At 34.9% G+C, this 17,958-nt stretch overlaps 2 protein-coding genes across 2 annotated transcripts; one reads left to right on the top strand and one right to left on the bottom strand.

Annotated features, from left to right (window-relative positions):
- The first annotated feature begins 2,852 nt into the window (after positions 1–2,852).
- On the top strand, positions 2,853–4,235 carry LOC130720492 (F-box/kelch-repeat protein At3g23880-like). The gene has a single exon (XM_057571141.1). The coding sequence runs from the start codon at positions 2,946–2,948 to the stop codon at positions 4,044–4,046; it is 1,101 nt and encodes a 366-aa protein (XP_057427124.1). The 5' UTR covers positions 2,853–2,945; the 3' UTR covers positions 4,047–4,235.
- Positions 4,236–14,512: 10,277 nt separating this feature from the next.
- Positions 14,513–17,476, bottom strand: LOC130721292 (uncharacterized). Its single transcript, XM_057572056.1, has 3 exons — positions 17,116–17,476; positions 15,188–15,352; positions 14,513–14,804 (listed from the first exon to the last, which is right to left on the bottom strand). The coding sequence occupies exons 1-3, from the start codon at positions 17,407–17,409 to the stop codon at positions 14,706–14,708; spliced, it is 558 nt and encodes a 185-aa protein (XP_057428039.1). The 5' UTR covers positions 17,410–17,476; the 3' UTR covers positions 14,513–14,705.
- Between the last annotated feature and the right edge of the window lie 482 nt (positions 17,477–17,958).

Genomic DNA, 17,958 nt, shown 5'->3' with positions numbered 1-17,958 from the left:
TTTCTTTAAGAAAAACCACCCCAAAACTAGTTGTGGCACACGTAAATAGCATTCTAGGTTACGGGAGGTTACAAAGTCCAATATATAAAGTTCTTGCAGCCAGGTTACAATTGGTAATGCCTTATATAATTTCTACAAATCAATTTGCTTTCACGTATGGGAGGTAAATATTGAATTGCATTTTAATAGTAAGTGAAGTGGTTGATTTTCTCAAGAGAAGGGAGGGTGAATTGTTCCTAACCAATTTTGCTAAAGTGTATGATAACATTGAATGGGGTTATCTATCGAATTGGTGAGAGGTTGATAAGTTGGATAAAGACATGCATTTCTACAGCATCTTTGGCTGTGTTGGTGAATGACTTTATTTTTAATCTTGAGAAATGCTTAATTAGGCAGGGACATCCACTTTCGCCTTTTCTCTTTAACCTATGCGTTAATGGGTTATCTACTAGCCAGAAAACATGCTCGAGTTGAGTTCAAACACTAGGAGAAAAAGGCAGAGGAGTTTCATTTTTTATGAAGAGGCCATAAAAGCCAAGGAAGATGGAGATGCTGTGATTCACAGGATTATTGGTGGTGGCATGACAAATACAGGCCTAGGAAGCCAAATGAAACAACCCTTACCTCTTGGTTCAAACTTAAAAGGCATTAATTTCTGATTGTTAGAATGTTAGCTTCTTTTTTTCGTTGAATATTTTTAATCGTTAGCTAGAGTCTAGAGATGCCTTTGGTGCTCATGAAAATAAAATAAAAAATTCTTAATTTTACCAATTCTAGTATTATGATTTGTAGATGAATTACTTAGAAAATTATATTATATTATTTATTTATTTTTGGTAATTTTATTTTATTTATTAAACAATTTATTTACTACTTCTTTATACACATATATAAAAAATAAAAAATTTAATTCAATCCAAATCTTCAAACGGATATAGGATTGAATTAAATTTAAAATTAATCTGATTGATAACGACAATCTTAATAAGATAGATAATTTAAAAGAATTCAAAGAAAAAGTTTGGAGAATTAGATTAGTTAGTTACCTTTCTTTAAAAAGACAAATTATCCGTTCAAAAAAAAAGACAAATTATTCTAATTCTTTCTTTAAAAGGAAATTAATCTTTTTTTTTTTTAAAGTGAAATTAATCTAATTTGAAGGTACTCAGATGTTTTGTTGTGCACACACCAAAAAATATGTTTTTTTTTTCATGTAAGACATGTATTCTCCTTCGAAGACAATCATGTTCGAGCCGGGACATCCACATCATGGTGTGGTTAATTCTCCCAACGGAGTTTTTTTTCATCCACAAGACTCGAACCCGAGACCTTGCTTAAGGGGGGAATCAAGCATGTACCACTTGAACCAACCACTCGTTGTACCAAAAAAGATGTTTTGTTGTTCAATATTTCATTTAATTATTTTAATAAAAAGAAAAGAATAATTCATGAAAATTAAATATAAAAATAAAATCACAAAAAATTTTAAGTAATAAAATACTCCCTCCGTCCCTAATTATAAGCTAACATTGAGACTTTTTTTGTGTCACTAAATATAAGCTAACATTGCAAAAGTTAATATTTCTTTCCATATTCACCCTTGCATTTATTGGTAGTGGAGCACCACCATTAGTAGTACAATGATGAAAAAGTGTTATCATAAATAGGGGTAAACATAGAAAGTTGTACATTTTTTTTGAAAACCAATGCATCAATTAAGGCTTTCTTAATAAGTGTGATTTTTACAACTTTAGCTTATAATTAGGGACGGAGGGAGTATTTTATTACTTAAAATTTTTTGTGATTTTATTTTTATATTTAATTTTCATGAATTATTCTTTTCTTTTTATTCTTCGAATTCTTTGCTTGTATCTCTTTATTTTGTATTATTGATATGGTTGGATTCACCTTATATTTATGGTGATCTTTGTCCTATTTTATATGTTTAGAAAGAGTGTTGTTGAGCGTTATTGAGGCCATTATTTACAAAGATGTATCGTAGATATTTAATGTGTGCTTGAACAGAGCTCAATGGAAAGTGTGGTCTTTTAAAATATTCATCGTCAAGGGCCACAATGTTTCAATAGTTTCTGCAATTGCTTAACCACTATGTACTGTACGTATAACAAAAGAAAAAATTAGAAGAGATTAAAAAAAAATGGATACATATATCTAGAAATTTAAATACTAAATTGAATCATTTTTAGAAAATGTAATTAATATATAATTTGGTTGATTGAACAAACTTTTTTTAAGGACAATTTACTAGTTCTCCTATCATATTTTCCTCTAGAAATGCACCTCTATCTTCAACTTTTTTTTTTTATAATTGGAGGTGGGCTTCACAGCCCAATAGCAAGACTAAACAAAACTAGAAGCCTCTAGAGAACACAGTCAATTGACCAAAAAAAAAAAAGAGAACACAGTCAAGGCCGCATCTAACGTGAAAGCTACCAAATAGGTAAAAACTACTGAATAGAAAGCAAAGTCTTAAGGACCGTCAACTCCAAGCTCCCACTCAACCCATGCTTGGCAAGCTTATCTGCAACCGCATTAGTTTCACGAAACACATGACCCCAACCTACATGAGAGAACTGCCTCAACACGTCGAATTTGGCTCACCAGGGGGCACATGAGTGTGAAGCTTCACATCCTCGAGTCCAAAATCGAACATAGCAGGCAGAGTCAGACTCAATGAAAACTTTTTTGGTAGCCATGCTCTCGAAGAAGACCAACCCCGCACTAATGTGAAGCTTCAACTAATGTAGCCATAAAAAAAAAAAAACTCAAGTGAAAATGGAATAAATGGAAAATGAAAAATAAAAATTGATGATGCTTATCTAAAGAAGATGTAGCAATTAATAAATGGGAAGTGACAAATAAACCATGCTAGATAAGTCTTGTGAACTCTATCCACCGAAACGCAAAACCCAAATGAAACTCTGATGGCGCGTGAGAACGACGCTCCGCCACAACCACCGCTCCCATGTGATCTCCTCTGTGAAATCCTCGCGAAACTCCCCGTGAAGTCTCTCATGCGATTCAAGTGCGTCTCCAAGCAGTGGAACTCCATTATCTCCGATACCCACTTCGCCAAATTGCACCTCCACAGCTCCACCGTCGACCCAGCCTTGACCCGCCACCGCTTGCTGCTACCCACCAGAACCGGCCAAGAGGTAATATCTTGCTCCGTCAACTCCTTGCTTAACGACCCGTTGACTTTTCCTGAGAATGTTGACTTCATGTTGAGACACAACTATGAAATCCTAGGATCCTGTAATGGGTTGATGTGTTTGGCTGATTGTTACAATGGTGATGTTCGGTTGTGGAACCCTTCTACCAGGTTGGTTTCTAGGAAATCACCGTTTATGGAGGTTGATGATGATGAGATTGCAATGTGTCATGGTTTTGGTTATGATTGTGTGAGTGGTAACTACAAGGTTGTGCTTGTTTTTCCTGATCCTAGTAGTGATAATCTTCATAGAACAGTTACTAAGGTTTATGCATTTGGTGATGATTCTTGGACCACAATTCAGGGTTTGAGTTTCCTTGGTGATCCCACAAATGGGTTAGGGAAGTTTGTAGGTAATAGTTTGAATTGGGTGGCAAGTGGGGCTAGAGAAAAGTGGGTAATGCTTTCTTTTGATTTGGGAAAAGAGGCATTTCAGCATTTGTCATTGCCTGATTTTGGTGATGACATCCCTGAGGGGCCTATACAAGCAGTTTTGAAAGATTGTCTTTGTGTTTGTTTTGATCATGAGGAAACTCATTTGGTTGTGTGGCTAATGAAGGAGTATGGAGTTAAGGAGTCTTGGGTTAAATTGATGGCTATCCCTCATGTGGAACTTCAGATTTTTGGGTTTGTACCTCATATAGAGCCATTGTGCATGTCAGAGGATGGTGTGGTTCTAGTGTATACTACCTTCGTTCGAGCGGTTGTGTATGACTCCAAGGTAGGCAGATTGGAGTTTCCTGAAATTCAGAGCGACAAGGTTTGGTATGAACAATTTATTTACATTGAGAGCCTGGTTTCACCATGTTTTTGAAAACTTGAAATTATGCTTATGAAGTTAGTGCAGTTTGCTTTTGTTGTATATTAAAGATTTCCCCAAATAATAGTGGCTATGCCTATGTTATCAGATAATGCATATACAATACATGTATTGTGGTTGAAAACTGAAATGTAATTTTGGCAGCTTTTAAATTTAATATTTCTTGTGTGTGAATGTTTAAAACTTAGAATCATTGATGGATATTATGTGCTTTGTTCAAATCTCACATTACTTGAAAATGGCTTTTGCAGAGTACTTACACATAGATGCGGTACCATACGGTATTGAGATATAGTGTGAATTTGGTTTTAACTTCTTATGTATTTTCATTTGAAATGTATTTTCATTTGAAAATAACGTTCTATAGAGGTTTCATGCGATCTTTTTCTGATTCTTTATGTCACTGACTTTTATGTGAATCTTCCTAATTGCATATCACAAGTCACAACTCAAAAGGGTAAGAAGAGAAGTGTCTGTTTGGTTTACTGTTTGAAAATATAAAAACGAAAAGACACACACCTTGAGACACTTTTTGTTGAAGCAGCAACTTGCAACAAAAAGTGCATTTGGAACTTATAATTTTCATGTGTTCTGCATTTGGAACTTATAATTTTCCTGTGCTCATAATTTTTAACAGTAAGTTAAACGGGCTAAGGTCCTATTTCATACTTGTAATGTCCAAGACAAACAAAGGACATTTCGGATTCCATATCAATATAAGTTTCTTTTAGTGTCCTTCCACTTTATGCCTATCAAAATTTTGACAAGGACAACAGCTCTATGGTCAAATAGATGTTAGCTGCCAATGAGTTTGGAAGTTAATCGGCATTGATCCAAGTTTTAAACTCTAAGACCATCTCCAATATAATAGTTCAGTTATATTTCCTCATCATCTGTTCATCAGTCCAACCTATCGGCTATTGAAAACTTCTGATCTGCTCTGAGTGCCTATAATTGGTTTGGGAGAATTAATGTTAGGTTATTTACTATTTAGGAAATATCTTATAAACTAATATTTTTAATAAATCAAAAATCATAAGATACTTTAAAATATATTGAAGATATTGACGAGTTTTGCGTTGGCTGTCAAGATTTTATACTACCCTCCTCCTTTACCTGGGCTTGGGACCGGCTATGCAAGCATAGGCGGAGTTAAGATAAGATTTTATACTACCCTCCTCCTTTACCTGGGCTTGGGACCGGCTATGCAAGCATAGGCGGAGTTAAGATAAGATTTTATACTACCCTCCTCCTTTACCTGGGCTTGGGACCGGCTATGCAAGCATAGGCGGAGTTAAGATACTTTAAAATGTGCTAAGTAATAATTTATTGATATATTTATTATATATACAAAAAAAACCTGTGCATATGAGCTCATGGGCATTCGAAAAGCTAGTCATTCATAGAGAAATACTAAGGCTTATGAAGTTAGAGGAGACTCATTCAATCCAAAATCTTCAAGTTCTTCATTATCAAGGTATTCATCATCTTTGTCAATGTCAATCTCAAACACATAATCCTCCAAATAAAATTCAATTTTAAAATCCGAGGCATTTGATGTCTCTTTAAATTCATCCCTCATATAAATGTCTTCCACACAAGGCCCCATAGAACTCGTAGTGCTGGACAATTCTCATTGAAATGGATGCCCCCAATGTTGACACCCCAACAACCCCTAAAGTCCAAATGGTCAATTAAGGATAGTCTGATAGTATTTGAAGAATCCAGGTGTTGCTTATGAGATGGTAAGTCATCTCCAGATGCTTCAGTTTTGGCATGTTTGAGGCAATGGAAAATTCCTCACCATCATGGAAGGGCTTGCAGGAAGTATATTTCATATGCATGTTCCGGTGGAAAACTTCTAACAGTATGCAGCTCTTGCCAACTATCTCTAGCGCTTAGGGGCTAATTTTGAGGAAGGAGCTTAAATCTAGGGAAGTAATCATAGAGAATTTTGTAGTAAATTGTTCCATCATACAATCACTCAAGTTGCTTCTCTAAAGTCACAGGGTGATTGTATGATGGAAGAATTTACTTCAAAATTTTCAATGATTACTTCCTTACATGTGAGTTGCTTCCTCAAAATTGGCCTCCAAGTGCTAGAGACAATTGGGAAGAATTGCAAATTGTTAGAATTTTCGCACCGGAACATGTACCTGAAAGAAATTTCCCGCAAGCCCTTGGAAGATGATGAGTTCTTTTCTATTGCCCCAAACATGCCAAAACTAAAGCATTTGGAGATGACTTACCATCTCATGAGCAACACAAGCATTCTTCGAATTTTGTCAAGCAGTCCTCAGGTTGACCATTTGGACTTGAGGGGTTCCTGAGTGTCGACATTGGCAACATTCATGTAAATGAAAATTATCCATAACTGCAGGTTATGGGGCCTCATGAAGAAGACATTTATGTGACAAATGAACTTAAAGAGGCCTTAGATGGCTCAAATTTCGAGTTGAGCTTATTTGAAGGATTGAGTGTTTGAAGATGACACTTAAATGAATAATAAATACCCCGAGAATTAAGGACTTGAAGATTTTGGATTTCATAATACTCCTCCATCTCCATAAGCCTTAATACCTCCCTGTGAATGGCAAGGTTTTCTATGACCTCTAGTTGATATGTACAAGCTTTTTTCTATAATAAATAAAGAAATTGTTTCTTAGCATATTTTAAAATTTTTTTATCTCTGACTAAACATATTAACACAAAACTTGATCAGTTGAAAACTGAATCTCATCTAATAATAAACTAAATCAGAATCCAATTAATGAGAAAATCAAACCCAATAAAATAATTTAAAATCAAATTAACAATAAACAATAGAGCCAATAAAAAAATTTGAAAGGAATCATATTAAATCAATTGAAAGTAAAAAAAAAAATAGTGAATGAGAACAACCCAATGAATGAGAACATGAATAAATTTAAGATTTAATACAAATATAGTGAACAAATTTAAGCTAACAAAAAATAAGATAAAAATAATTAAAATAAACCCAATGAATGAGAACATGAATAAATCTAAGATTTTTTTAAACATCGGAAAGAGAATAAATTTGAGATCTAAATTGCAACGAAACTTTTTTTGGGATGAATATTATGGTGGTGGATGATATCAGAAACCTCACGCAGTGAAGATGATCGAAGAATAAATGATGATGATTGGAAAATCTTGGCTACAAAACTAGTTCGATGATGATGGTTGGATGGTGATGGGCCTTACGCGTACGTTTTGGAGTGTGCGGTATTATGATAATGAAAGAAAGAAGAAGAATAAGTGGGACGAGATAAGGTTTATGGGGTTGATGGGTTATGAAAGGAATGAAGGATGGGGGTGGTGATGTGTTGTTGTTTGGTTTAGGTGGATGCTATGGAGATTGTGGTGGTCAAGTGAGTCGTGGTGAAATGGTGGCTCAAACGAGGGGCAGCGGGGGAGGTTAGGTTAGAAAGTGAAAGAAGCGTGTCTTGTGAATAGGAAAATGGGTCATTTTATAGGGAGTTAGCTCTAACCCTAATTTGAACACAATGGGCCAGAGTTATGGGCCCAAATTTTTTTTTCATTTTTTTATCACCGCTTTTTTGGAAAATGGTATGTCTCTCCTAATAAATGTATTTCCTGAAATTAGAACTTGTTCTCAATCCTAATTAACTCTTATGTGCCTTTCAGATCTACATGAAAAGCTTTATCGGGCCTCGTGGACTTGTGAGATCAATCTGAATCTTTATTGGGCTAATTAATCCTTTGAAATCAACAAGAAACTCAATTGGGTACTATAAGCTTCTAAGATTAACATAAAGTTTATTCGAGTTTGATGAGTCTTTGAGAGCAACATGATATCTCTATGGGACTAGATAGGTAATATAAGACATTATGATGACATTATCTAACTATAAATTTTGCTTGAAAATTTTAACAAACAATGTTTTTTTTATATAACTTCATGAATTATTATCCATCAGTATTGTTTCATTTTGTTTTGTTTTTTTCTTCCATTTATAAGACTTAATGGCCGAGACATGTGAAATCATGTTTGCATTAGCTCTAACGCCACATGCACTTGGTGATCTTTATATCACTTACTTTTATGTGGGTTTCCTAATTGAATATCACAAGTCACCAAAAAGGTAACATTTGTCTTATTTGTTTATCATTAGAAAGTATGAAAATGAAAAAATACACATCCCAAATATTTTTTTGTTAAAGCTTCAACTTGCTACTTCTTCAAAAAACGCATTGAGAACTGTTAGTTTTTTTGTATTCATAATCTCTAACGGTAAATCGAACGGTACTATCTAAGACAAACAAATATTTTTTATTCCATATAACCATGAGTTGCTTTTGGTGCCCTTCCATTTATGCCTATGATTTTTTCTTACAAAAACAAAGTGCTTTATGGTCAAATTAGATGTTAAGCTGCCAATAAGTTTGGAAGTCAATTGGAAACTTGACACTTGTCCAAGTTTTAAACTCTGAGATCATCTCCAATATAATAGTTCAATTATATTTCTCCATTATCCGTTCATCATTCCCGCTTATCAGCTAATGAAAACTTCTGATCTACTCTGAGTGCCTACAATTGGTTTGGGAGATTTCCCAAAACAAGCTTAGAGGCATGACAAGCTTAGAGGCATGTTTTAATCTTTGCATTTTTAAAAGCATTTAATGTTCCTGTAGTTATTATTTCATATATAACATGATAAGGAAGACAAGCCTTTTGACTTATGAGCTTCATTTACCTTATGTAGCTTAAGGAAAATCTTAATAGGGCCTTTAGTTTACACACGGTAGAAAATAACATGAATTAAGTCATGAATGTTCCTTGGAAGAAAAAGTTAGGTCGGGTCACAATGACTCGAGTAAACTAATATCCCGAATGATTCTCCTTCTAAAATAACAATGGAGAGTTAATGCTAGGCTGATTAGGAAAAGTCATAACTCAACCGCTGTCAGACTTAGTGGTAAAAAGTAATTGGTTGAACTCATAGGTAGAAAGTTCGATTTCTAGGAGTTGCACTCTAGAGGGGTCCTTTAATCTGTCGTTCACCACACCTAGGTCGGAATTACGTGAGTAATTTAACATACTGAAAAAATAAAAGATCGTGAAATACTTTAAAATATATTGAAGATATTGACGAGTTTAACGTTGGATGATGAGACCTGACACAACCCTTCTCCTTTACCCGGGCTTGGGACCGGCTATGCAAGCATAGGCGGAGTTAAGATACTTTAAAATATGTTGAATAAATAATTTATTTATTATATATACAAAAGAACCTATGAATATTGGCCATGGGCATTATAAAAGCTAGTCATTCAAAGAGAAATACTATGGCTTATGGAGTTGGAGGAGACTCATTCAATCCAAAATCTTCAAGTTCTTCATTGTCAAGGTATTCATCATCCATGTATATGTCAACATCAAACGCATAATCCTCCAAATAAAATTGAATTTTAAAATCTGAGACATTTAAGGTCGCTTTAAATTCATCTCTCACATAAATATCTTCCAGACAAGGCCATATAGAACCTGTAGTTCTTGATAATTCTCATTGAAACAGATGTCGCCAATGTCGACACCCCAACAACGCCTAAAGTCCAGATGGTCAAATAAAGGACATATAGTTTTTGAAGAATGCATGTATGGCCTTTGAGATGGTAAGTCATCTCCAGATGCTTCAGTTTTGGCATGTCTGAAGCAATGGCAAATGATTCACCATCTTGGAAGAGGTTGCAGGAAGTATCTTTCGGGTACATGTTCCAGTGCAAAAATTCTTAAAGTTTGCAGTTCTTGCCAATTGTCACTAACACTTGGGAACCAATTTTGAGGAAGTCGCTCGCACCTAAGGAAGTAATCATAGAGAATTTTGTAGTAAATTGTTCCATCATACAATCACTCAAGTTGCTTCTCTAAAGTCATAGAGTGATTGTATGATGGAAGAATTTACTTCAAAATGTTCAATGATTACTTCCTTACATGTGAGTTGTTTTCTCAAAATGGGCCCCCAAGTGCTAGAGACAATTGGGAAGAATTGCAAATTGTTAGAATTTTCGCACCGGAACATGTACCTGAAAGAAACTTCCCGCAAGCCCTTGGAAGATGATGAGTTCTTTTCAATTGCCTCAAACATGCCAAAACTAAAAGCATTTGGAGATGACTTACCATCTCATGAGCAACACAAGCATTCTTCGAATTTTGTCAAGCAGTCCTCAGCTTGACCATTTGGACTTGAGGGGTTCCTAGAGTGTCGACATTGGCAACATTCATATAAATGAAAATTATCCATAAATGCAGGTTATAGGGCCTCATGCAGAAGACATTTATGTGAAAGATTAACTTAAAGAGGCCTTAGATGGCTCAAATTTTGAATTGAGCTTATTTGAAGGATTGAGTGTTTGAAGATGACACTTACATGGATGATAAATACCCCGAGAATTAAGGACCTTAAGATTTTGGATTTAATAATACTCCTCCATCTCTATAAGCCTTAGTATCTCCTTGTGAATGACAAGGTTTTCTATTGCCTCTGGGTTATATGTACAAGCTTTTTTATAATAAATAAAAAAATTATTCCTTAGCGTATTTTAAAATATCTTTTGATCTCTGATTAAACATATTAAAACAAAACTTGAACAGCTGAAAAAACTGAATCTCATCTAAAAAATAACTAAACTAGAATCCAATTAATGAGGAAATGAAACCAAATAAAATAATTCAAAATCAAATTAACAATTAACAATAGAGCCAATAAAAACAAAATTAGAAGCAAAGTAGGAAAGGAATCATATCAAATCAAATGAAAGTAACAAAAACATATTACAAAATATAGTGAACAAATTTAAGCTAACAATAAATTAGATAGAACTAATTAAAATCAAACCAATGAATGAGAACATGAATAAATCAAAGATTTTTTGTATACATCGGAAAGAGAATAAATTTGAGATTGAAATTGTAAAGAAAGTAAGAACCTTTGTTTTTGTGACGAATATGGATGCGATCGGAAACCCGAAACCTCACATATTGAAGACGATCGAAGAATAAATGATGGTGATTGGAAAAGCTTGGCTACAAAACTAGTTCGATGATGATGGTTGGATGGTGATGGGCCATATGAGTATGTTTTGGAGTGTGAGGCGTTATGATAATGAAAGAAAGAAGAAGAATAAGTGGAACAAGATGGGGTTGATGGGTCATGAAGGGAATGAAGGATGGGGTTGTTGATGTGTTGGTGTTTGGTTTTGGTGGAGGCTATGGAGATTGTGGTGGCCGAGTGAGTCGTGGTGAAACGACGGGTCAAACGAGGAGCAGCGGGGGAGGTTAGGTTAGAAAGTGAAGGAAGCGTCTCCTGTGAATAGGAAAATTGATCATTTTTATAGGGAGTTAACTCTAGCCCTAATTTGAACATAATGGGCCAGAGTTATGGGCTCAACACAACAAACACAAAAAATATTTTTTTTTTATTTTTTGGACTTTGACGAATATCATCACTCGTTTGAAAAATGGTTTTATGTCTCTCCCAACAAATATTTTTCCCGATATTAGAATTTGTGCACACATCCTAATTGACCCTCATGTTCCTTTCAGATCGACATGAAGCTTTATCGGGCTTCAGGGACTTGTGGGATCAATATGAATCTCCATTGGGCTTAATGATACTTTGAAATCAACAAGAAACTCGGTGTGGTACTATGAGCTTCTAAGATTAACATAAAGTCTATTCGAGTTTGATGAGTTTTTGAGAGCAACATAATATCTCAGTGGGACTACATAGGCAATATAAGACATTATGATAATATTATCTAACTATAAGTTTTGTTTGAAAATTTTAATAAATAATAGTTATTTATATAACTTCATGAATTATGATCCACCATTATTGTTTAATTTTGTTATGTTTATGTGTGGATTATTTTATATTATAATACTTGTTAGACCTTTTAACTTAAAAATAGTTCAATCCAAATTTATGGATGCGTACAATTTTTGATTGCATAGTATGATGAATTACAAATTAGGATTTTAGGTTTGATTAGTTCGTCTGGTGGAAATTATAAAAAAGTTTATGGCGGTTCGGAATTGCCACATTAATTTTACAAATACTTTTATTTTGCGGCGGTTGTAAATCCTTCGTTAAATGGTAGGATCATATATAGTTTTGCACATGTATTACAACGGTTTTAATCGTCGGTATACATTTTTACTAATAATTAAGTAATCATTAGTAATATTGATTTTTGTGATGACTTACTTTTTTATATGTATATATAATAGGGGTGATATTATCGTCACAAAAAACAACATTAGTGACATTTTAAAATATTCTACTAATGTATTAGTGACTTGAGTACGTGTGACGACTAGTGACAAACACAATTTTTGTCATAAGATACTCATTGGACAATTTTTTAAACTTATAATGACGTAAATGATCGTCACTGAACATAAATTCCATGTAGTGAGTGAACCTACTTTATATACGGTTAATTACGTCATAAAGCATAAGAAACATAAAATAATTAGAAACTATATAAAGTAAACACACATAAAAACGAGGTTTAAATTATCTCCTACATCGCAACCACATCGCAACCTTGAGAGTGGATATTTGGCCGCTCATGATACAAATGAAAGCATAATAATCATAGTAGCTAACATCATACAACAAGGAGGAAAAAAAAAACTAATCCCACAATGAACCTATCAAAGCGCTTCAATGATCCCCAACTCCAAATCCTAACGAGACTCGTGTTCTAAAGCTATCAACATCTGTCTATTTCGTCCTCCTCTGGGACATGCCTTGTTCTAATGATATATACACACCTTACTTTCTCTTCCATCTCATTTCCACACATTTTTCTTCTTTTCTCTCTCTGCATTTCCTGTCACATCACAAATCATATCACTCATTTGTTTCATTTTTTTTCTTCTTTAGGTAAGGTGGAGGTGAAAATTGTTTGTAAACATAACATTATTCGATAGAATGTGATTAGAACTAAAGACTAGTTTTGGCCGCACCAACATGCATGGTCGTGCTCCTAAAAAGTAATCCAGCACGAGTGTGATGGCTTACTACACTATCGTGCTTCTGAATTTAACTAACCACATGGTTGTGCTTTACAAGTACCACACCATACTCGCAGTGAGTTTGACTTTTTGCTTCATTTTTCATTGTTTTTCTACTATTTTAACTTTTTCCACATGTGACCAATCTATAGCATATTCATCATGAAATATGAGAGTTCTGTAAAGGTAATATAATATTTAAGCAAAAAATTCATATGAAAAACATGATAAAAGTCATACAATTTAGACGTGCATGCCACCCAAAGGAAATGGGTAATAATATCAACGGAGATGTGTGGAATGATGGCTGGTGTTTTCACAATCTTTTTATCAATTTCCCTCCTGATGTTCATCAAAGAATGTTTGTTACCTGGTCCTAATGGATCAATATTATAAGGATGCTTGACTCCAATGTCAAGAATGAGTGGCGTCCAACATCAGTTGTTTTTCTGCATAACATAATCTTTCCTTTTAACATGGGAATAGTTTCTCTGATTAGTGACTATTCTTTCCAAAATGTTTCATATTGGAGTCCCCTTATTATATGATAGGAAGGATAAAGAGAAGAAAGAGCAATGCAAGTTAATAAATTCGATTAAAAGTGCTCAGGCAGTTAGTTGTTAAGAGTAGTAAGATTCTGTTTTTGTTAGTTTCATAATTCATTCATAGCTTAATCAGGATATAAATACTCTTCACTCATTGTAAACATTCATTCGGTTGAATCAATTCAGTTTTACAATTAAGTTTTTCTCTCTATTTTCATCGTGCAGAATGATGACTATTCTTGGGTTATGGATGACCATTGGAGACACTTCTACTATCCTGATTTTCCTAATACCTCTCCAGAGTGTTGGATCAGATTAAATGTTGACTTTTATCAACCTTTTGCAGGATGCGACAGTTCCGAGGTTACAAGGTTACAGGTGATGTGTTTCTTGCATTGCCTACTACAACTTAGTAGTCACCCATGGTCATAATCTGGCATGGTTTTAGGGAATTCACAAAGTGAATCAGATAATCTACTTAACCTTCTTACTTCTTAGTCAAGGGGCTCCTAAGAACCTCCATCTGTATGCACGTTTCACAGGTGAAAGCAAGGTTATCACTCTAATGCAAAATGAGGGGAAGTCACTTTCAGTTTTGCCAAAATGGAGACAAATTCTATGGCAGACAAGATAGCTAAAATAAGGCTAATGAGGAACATGGTTTTCTTATTTGGAATTGTCCTCTCCTGAGAGTCTCTTACCTTTACTGGTAGCTGATATGAGGAATTAGCTTTTGTTTCTCTTTTCTTTTCTGTTCTGTTCCTATGTACCAAAATATAAAATAGTCATCAATGTTACGTTAGTATAGTGGGTGCTCACTTGCTATCTATTTCAAAAAAAATGAGGGGGGATTTTAAAAATGTCAAAACTAAATTCAAATTTTAGAGTGACTAATAAATATATCACATACTAGTAGCATACAACTGTATCTCGAGCATTTCCTTCTTAAAATACCATGTGTTATATGGCTTAAAACACCGTGGTGACGTGGTCTATGCTTTGTGCTTCCACCTAGTGCAGTAGCAAGGACAAAAAATAGCATCACTCATAATGTTCAGACTTCAAGACACCAATGTAAGGCAAATTTCTATACAGCTCCGCGAAATCCAATCCATAACCAACAACAAAATAGTCTGGACACTGCATGAGAGAAACATGTAAACAGAATGAGTATATATGACTCTCAAACTCACACTGCTTATTAGTCAGATCATAGTACTTCATGTCAGTGCTAGAATCTAGGAATATTATTGCATAAGCAGAGATTCATGCTAGAAAATATCTGTGGAGATAAAGAACAGATACCAGCAGAAAAATTGAAAATTGAAATTACCATAAGTTGCATCAAATCTAGAATACACTTCTGCCCCAAAGGTTAATAGGACAATAGGACATTGATATGTGAAGAAGTTTATTAGAAGATAAAGTAATCATGAAAATGGAAAATCAAAGCCGCATCATAATGCTGAACATGTTAGGAAGTCTCCTTCACTTATCATATATCATGTTCAATTGCATCATACCTCAAATCCCCTGTAGTATTTCTCGTCACCCACCAGCTGTAAATTAACTTTTCTCCGTGTAGGTTTATCAAGGAGAGTGCACACAGAGACAGAGGACGCTCCTTTGGATTTCAAGTGCTCACTAACTCTGGATAAAGTATGTCCTGTGTCTACAATGTCTTCAACCTGATTATCAATTACAACTACATGAATACAGACATAACATAGGACTAGGAAAGAGGGGAGGGGAAAATGACACAAGTAATAGAAGATGAAATAGTAAATTAGAGATCCAAAGTACAGATGCAAATTAAAGAGAAACGTAATTATGTTTTTTCCTAAACAGTATCGTATTTAAGACACACCATCACAAAGAACTAACATTCAGAAGTTCCAGCAGACTGGAAATGCATTTCCACTAATTTCAAAATACACGTTTTAAACCCTACTGGACTTATGTAGAAATTAGAATGTTACAATGGATAAGTGCTTGGAAATATAACCATTAGAGCTCTCCTTAAAGAAAAGATGGTATGGACTCATCTTAGCTGATCTGCATCAAGGCTGTCAATAGCACACAATAGTGCCGTAGCAATGCATAGCGGCTCGTGGCCGCTCCAGGCTGTCTTGTAGCATTGCAATTCAGAGTAGCAGCCGGCCAGCTGCCATCGCGGCATTATTTGGTCACTATTGGAAGAATTGGACAAAACTCCAAAAAAAGTCGTCAAATGTTGATATCATGGCATTTTTTGGAAGATATTATAGGGTTTTGTTTGGAAACATAATGTAAAGGTCTGGTTGCTAAAATAAAACCCTTGCTTTGTGCCTTTCATCCTTTGTTTGTCCAAGACTAGCTGAACAATCCTCAAGCAACCGTCAACCAGCCACACAGCTACCACACAACCCAATAATGATCCCCCCAGGCCACAAACATCTTTATTTCCTTAGTTTTCAATGTCTACAACATGTGTTATCCTGGGTTATAATGATTAATGCTACAAATGCTAAAAATATACTCAGGTAAAGAGATCCAAAAGAGAGTAATGCTACACACATCGAAATGAAACGCATGAAGGGTTATAATGGTTGAAGTATTTTTTTCAAAAAAAGTCAAATATGAGTTAAAAAGAGAGCTGCACTCACGGACAACAAGCCACGTGGCTGTTTCTTGCATAAACTCCTCGTAACGACAAGCAAAATCCTCCAAAAAAAAACTATAGGCCAAACCACTAAAAGAGATAAATGCCCTATCCTTGAACTTAGACTTAGCATATGATAGGTTATTATGGCATTTTTTATCCAGGTAGTCAATCCACTTAGTGATAAAAATCTTGACTTGATGTTGTTTTTGTTATTTAGAATCTTTAAAAAAAAGATGAAATGTAATTTAACCAAATAAAATTCACCAGTTTGTTCTATTCAGTGTCTCTATTTTTCTTTCCCCAATTAAGAACAGTAAATGAAACAAACTTACTACTTACAAATTTACTTATCCTTTAGTTCACTTCCCACACGACGACATGGAAATCTTCTTCCATTCTATCATAAATATCAATATTGGTATGATGTTTTCATTGCATTTTATCCAGTTCTATGTCATCCTACACTATTCCATTCTATTCAATAAGTCATTCATTAGATATCAAACAAAGCCTAAAGTAAAACATCTTTTAATTATGGGATACCAATTTTCCTCTCTACACTTGTTTGAATAGAAAAAAAAACTGATAACACTAATTTCATTTCAATTTGAAATCAATTGTCTTCCATTATTCACATATTTGCATATTATTTAAGACTAAGAGTACTTAAGTCTAATATGAACAGAACCAAAAAAATGCACTTAACAGGAGCAAATTAACATGATTTGTAAAGCAGATCCAGGACAATTTAACTTGAATGATACTTGCAAAACACAGTGGTGAAGAGGGGTGAATAGTGAATAATACCAAGATAACGTGGCGGTCTTTGATGTCAACCTTCAAACCGAAAGAAATGGTGGGTGCTTCATTGGACACAGTTCCGGAACCGTAGGATTCAGCTCGGATGAGATCAACGGTGATGGGGAGGTCGATTTTGCGAACGAGGTCAGCTAGGAAGAGGAATGCGCCGGTGGCCACGCCGATAAAGACTGGCGGCGGAGAACAGGCGAGAAAGTCGGCGGAGATTTGAGCGGCGAGGTCGGAAATTCGGCGAGAGATTTGGTCGTCGGTCCAGAGGACACTCTCAAGGTGTGGATGCATGGCTACAGTGTCTAGTCTGGTCTACTGAGGGTTGAACTTGTTCACTGCTTGCTACCTCGTACAAGTACAATAGAGCTTAAATAACATTTTCATGTTTTTTAAAAAATCAATAATTTGATAAATTAAATTTTTATTTATCTAATAAATTTCGTGTAGGATGTTTATTTGGATTAGAATGAATAATACTCTTTAAGTGGGCTCTAGTTGTTTTAAGTGTAGCGAATTCTCTGGCTTGTACGTGGTGCTCTTTGGTTTGTGAAGACTCGATTTATTGCCTCGGTGATGCATTTGAGGGAGATTTGGTTGAAGATGGGTGCATTTAATTGGGTGGATTTTCACCATTAGGATCTTGTTACTTGGGTGAGCAGTCAAGCCTGAAGTAGGTATGCTATGGGGGGTTATGAAAGTGGCGAAATAACATGATATTTGACGAGAATCCGTGGACATAGCAAGAAGTTTGGCATCGGATTTTTTATGACCACAATGAGTTTATATGGGTCCCAAGATAATGGAGGGAAATGCAGTGATGATGTGTGCTAAGTGGCATCG

The sequence above is a fragment of the Lotus japonicus genome, chromosome 5 (genome assembly GCF_012489685.1).
Source record: "Lotus japonicus ecotype B-129 chromosome 5, LjGifu_v1.2".
Classification (NCBI taxonomy): domain Eukaryota; kingdom Viridiplantae; phylum Streptophyta; class Magnoliopsida; order Fabales; family Fabaceae; genus Lotus; species Lotus japonicus.
Note: the sequence above shows the minus strand (reverse complement) of the source record. Positions and strands in the feature narration are given on the sequence as shown.

Bases quoted from the DNA above. Each gene is read 5' to 3' on its own strand.
- LOC130720492 (XM_057571141.1), top strand. From the start codon at position 2,946: ATGGCGCGTGAGAACGACGCTCCGCCACAACCACCGCTCCCATGTGAT.
- LOC130721292 (XM_057572056.1), bottom strand. From the start codon at position 17,409: ATGCATCCACACCTTGAGAGTGTCCTCTGGACCGACGACCAAATCTCT. The intron at 15,353-17,115 runs GTATTATTCACT...ATTGATAATCAG, and splicing joins AAGACCGCCACGTTATCTTG to GTTGAAGACATTGTAGACAC. The intron at 14,805-15,187 runs GTATGATGCAAT...TCTCTCATGCAG, and splicing joins AATACTACAGGGGATTTGAG to TGTCCAGACTATTTTGTTGT.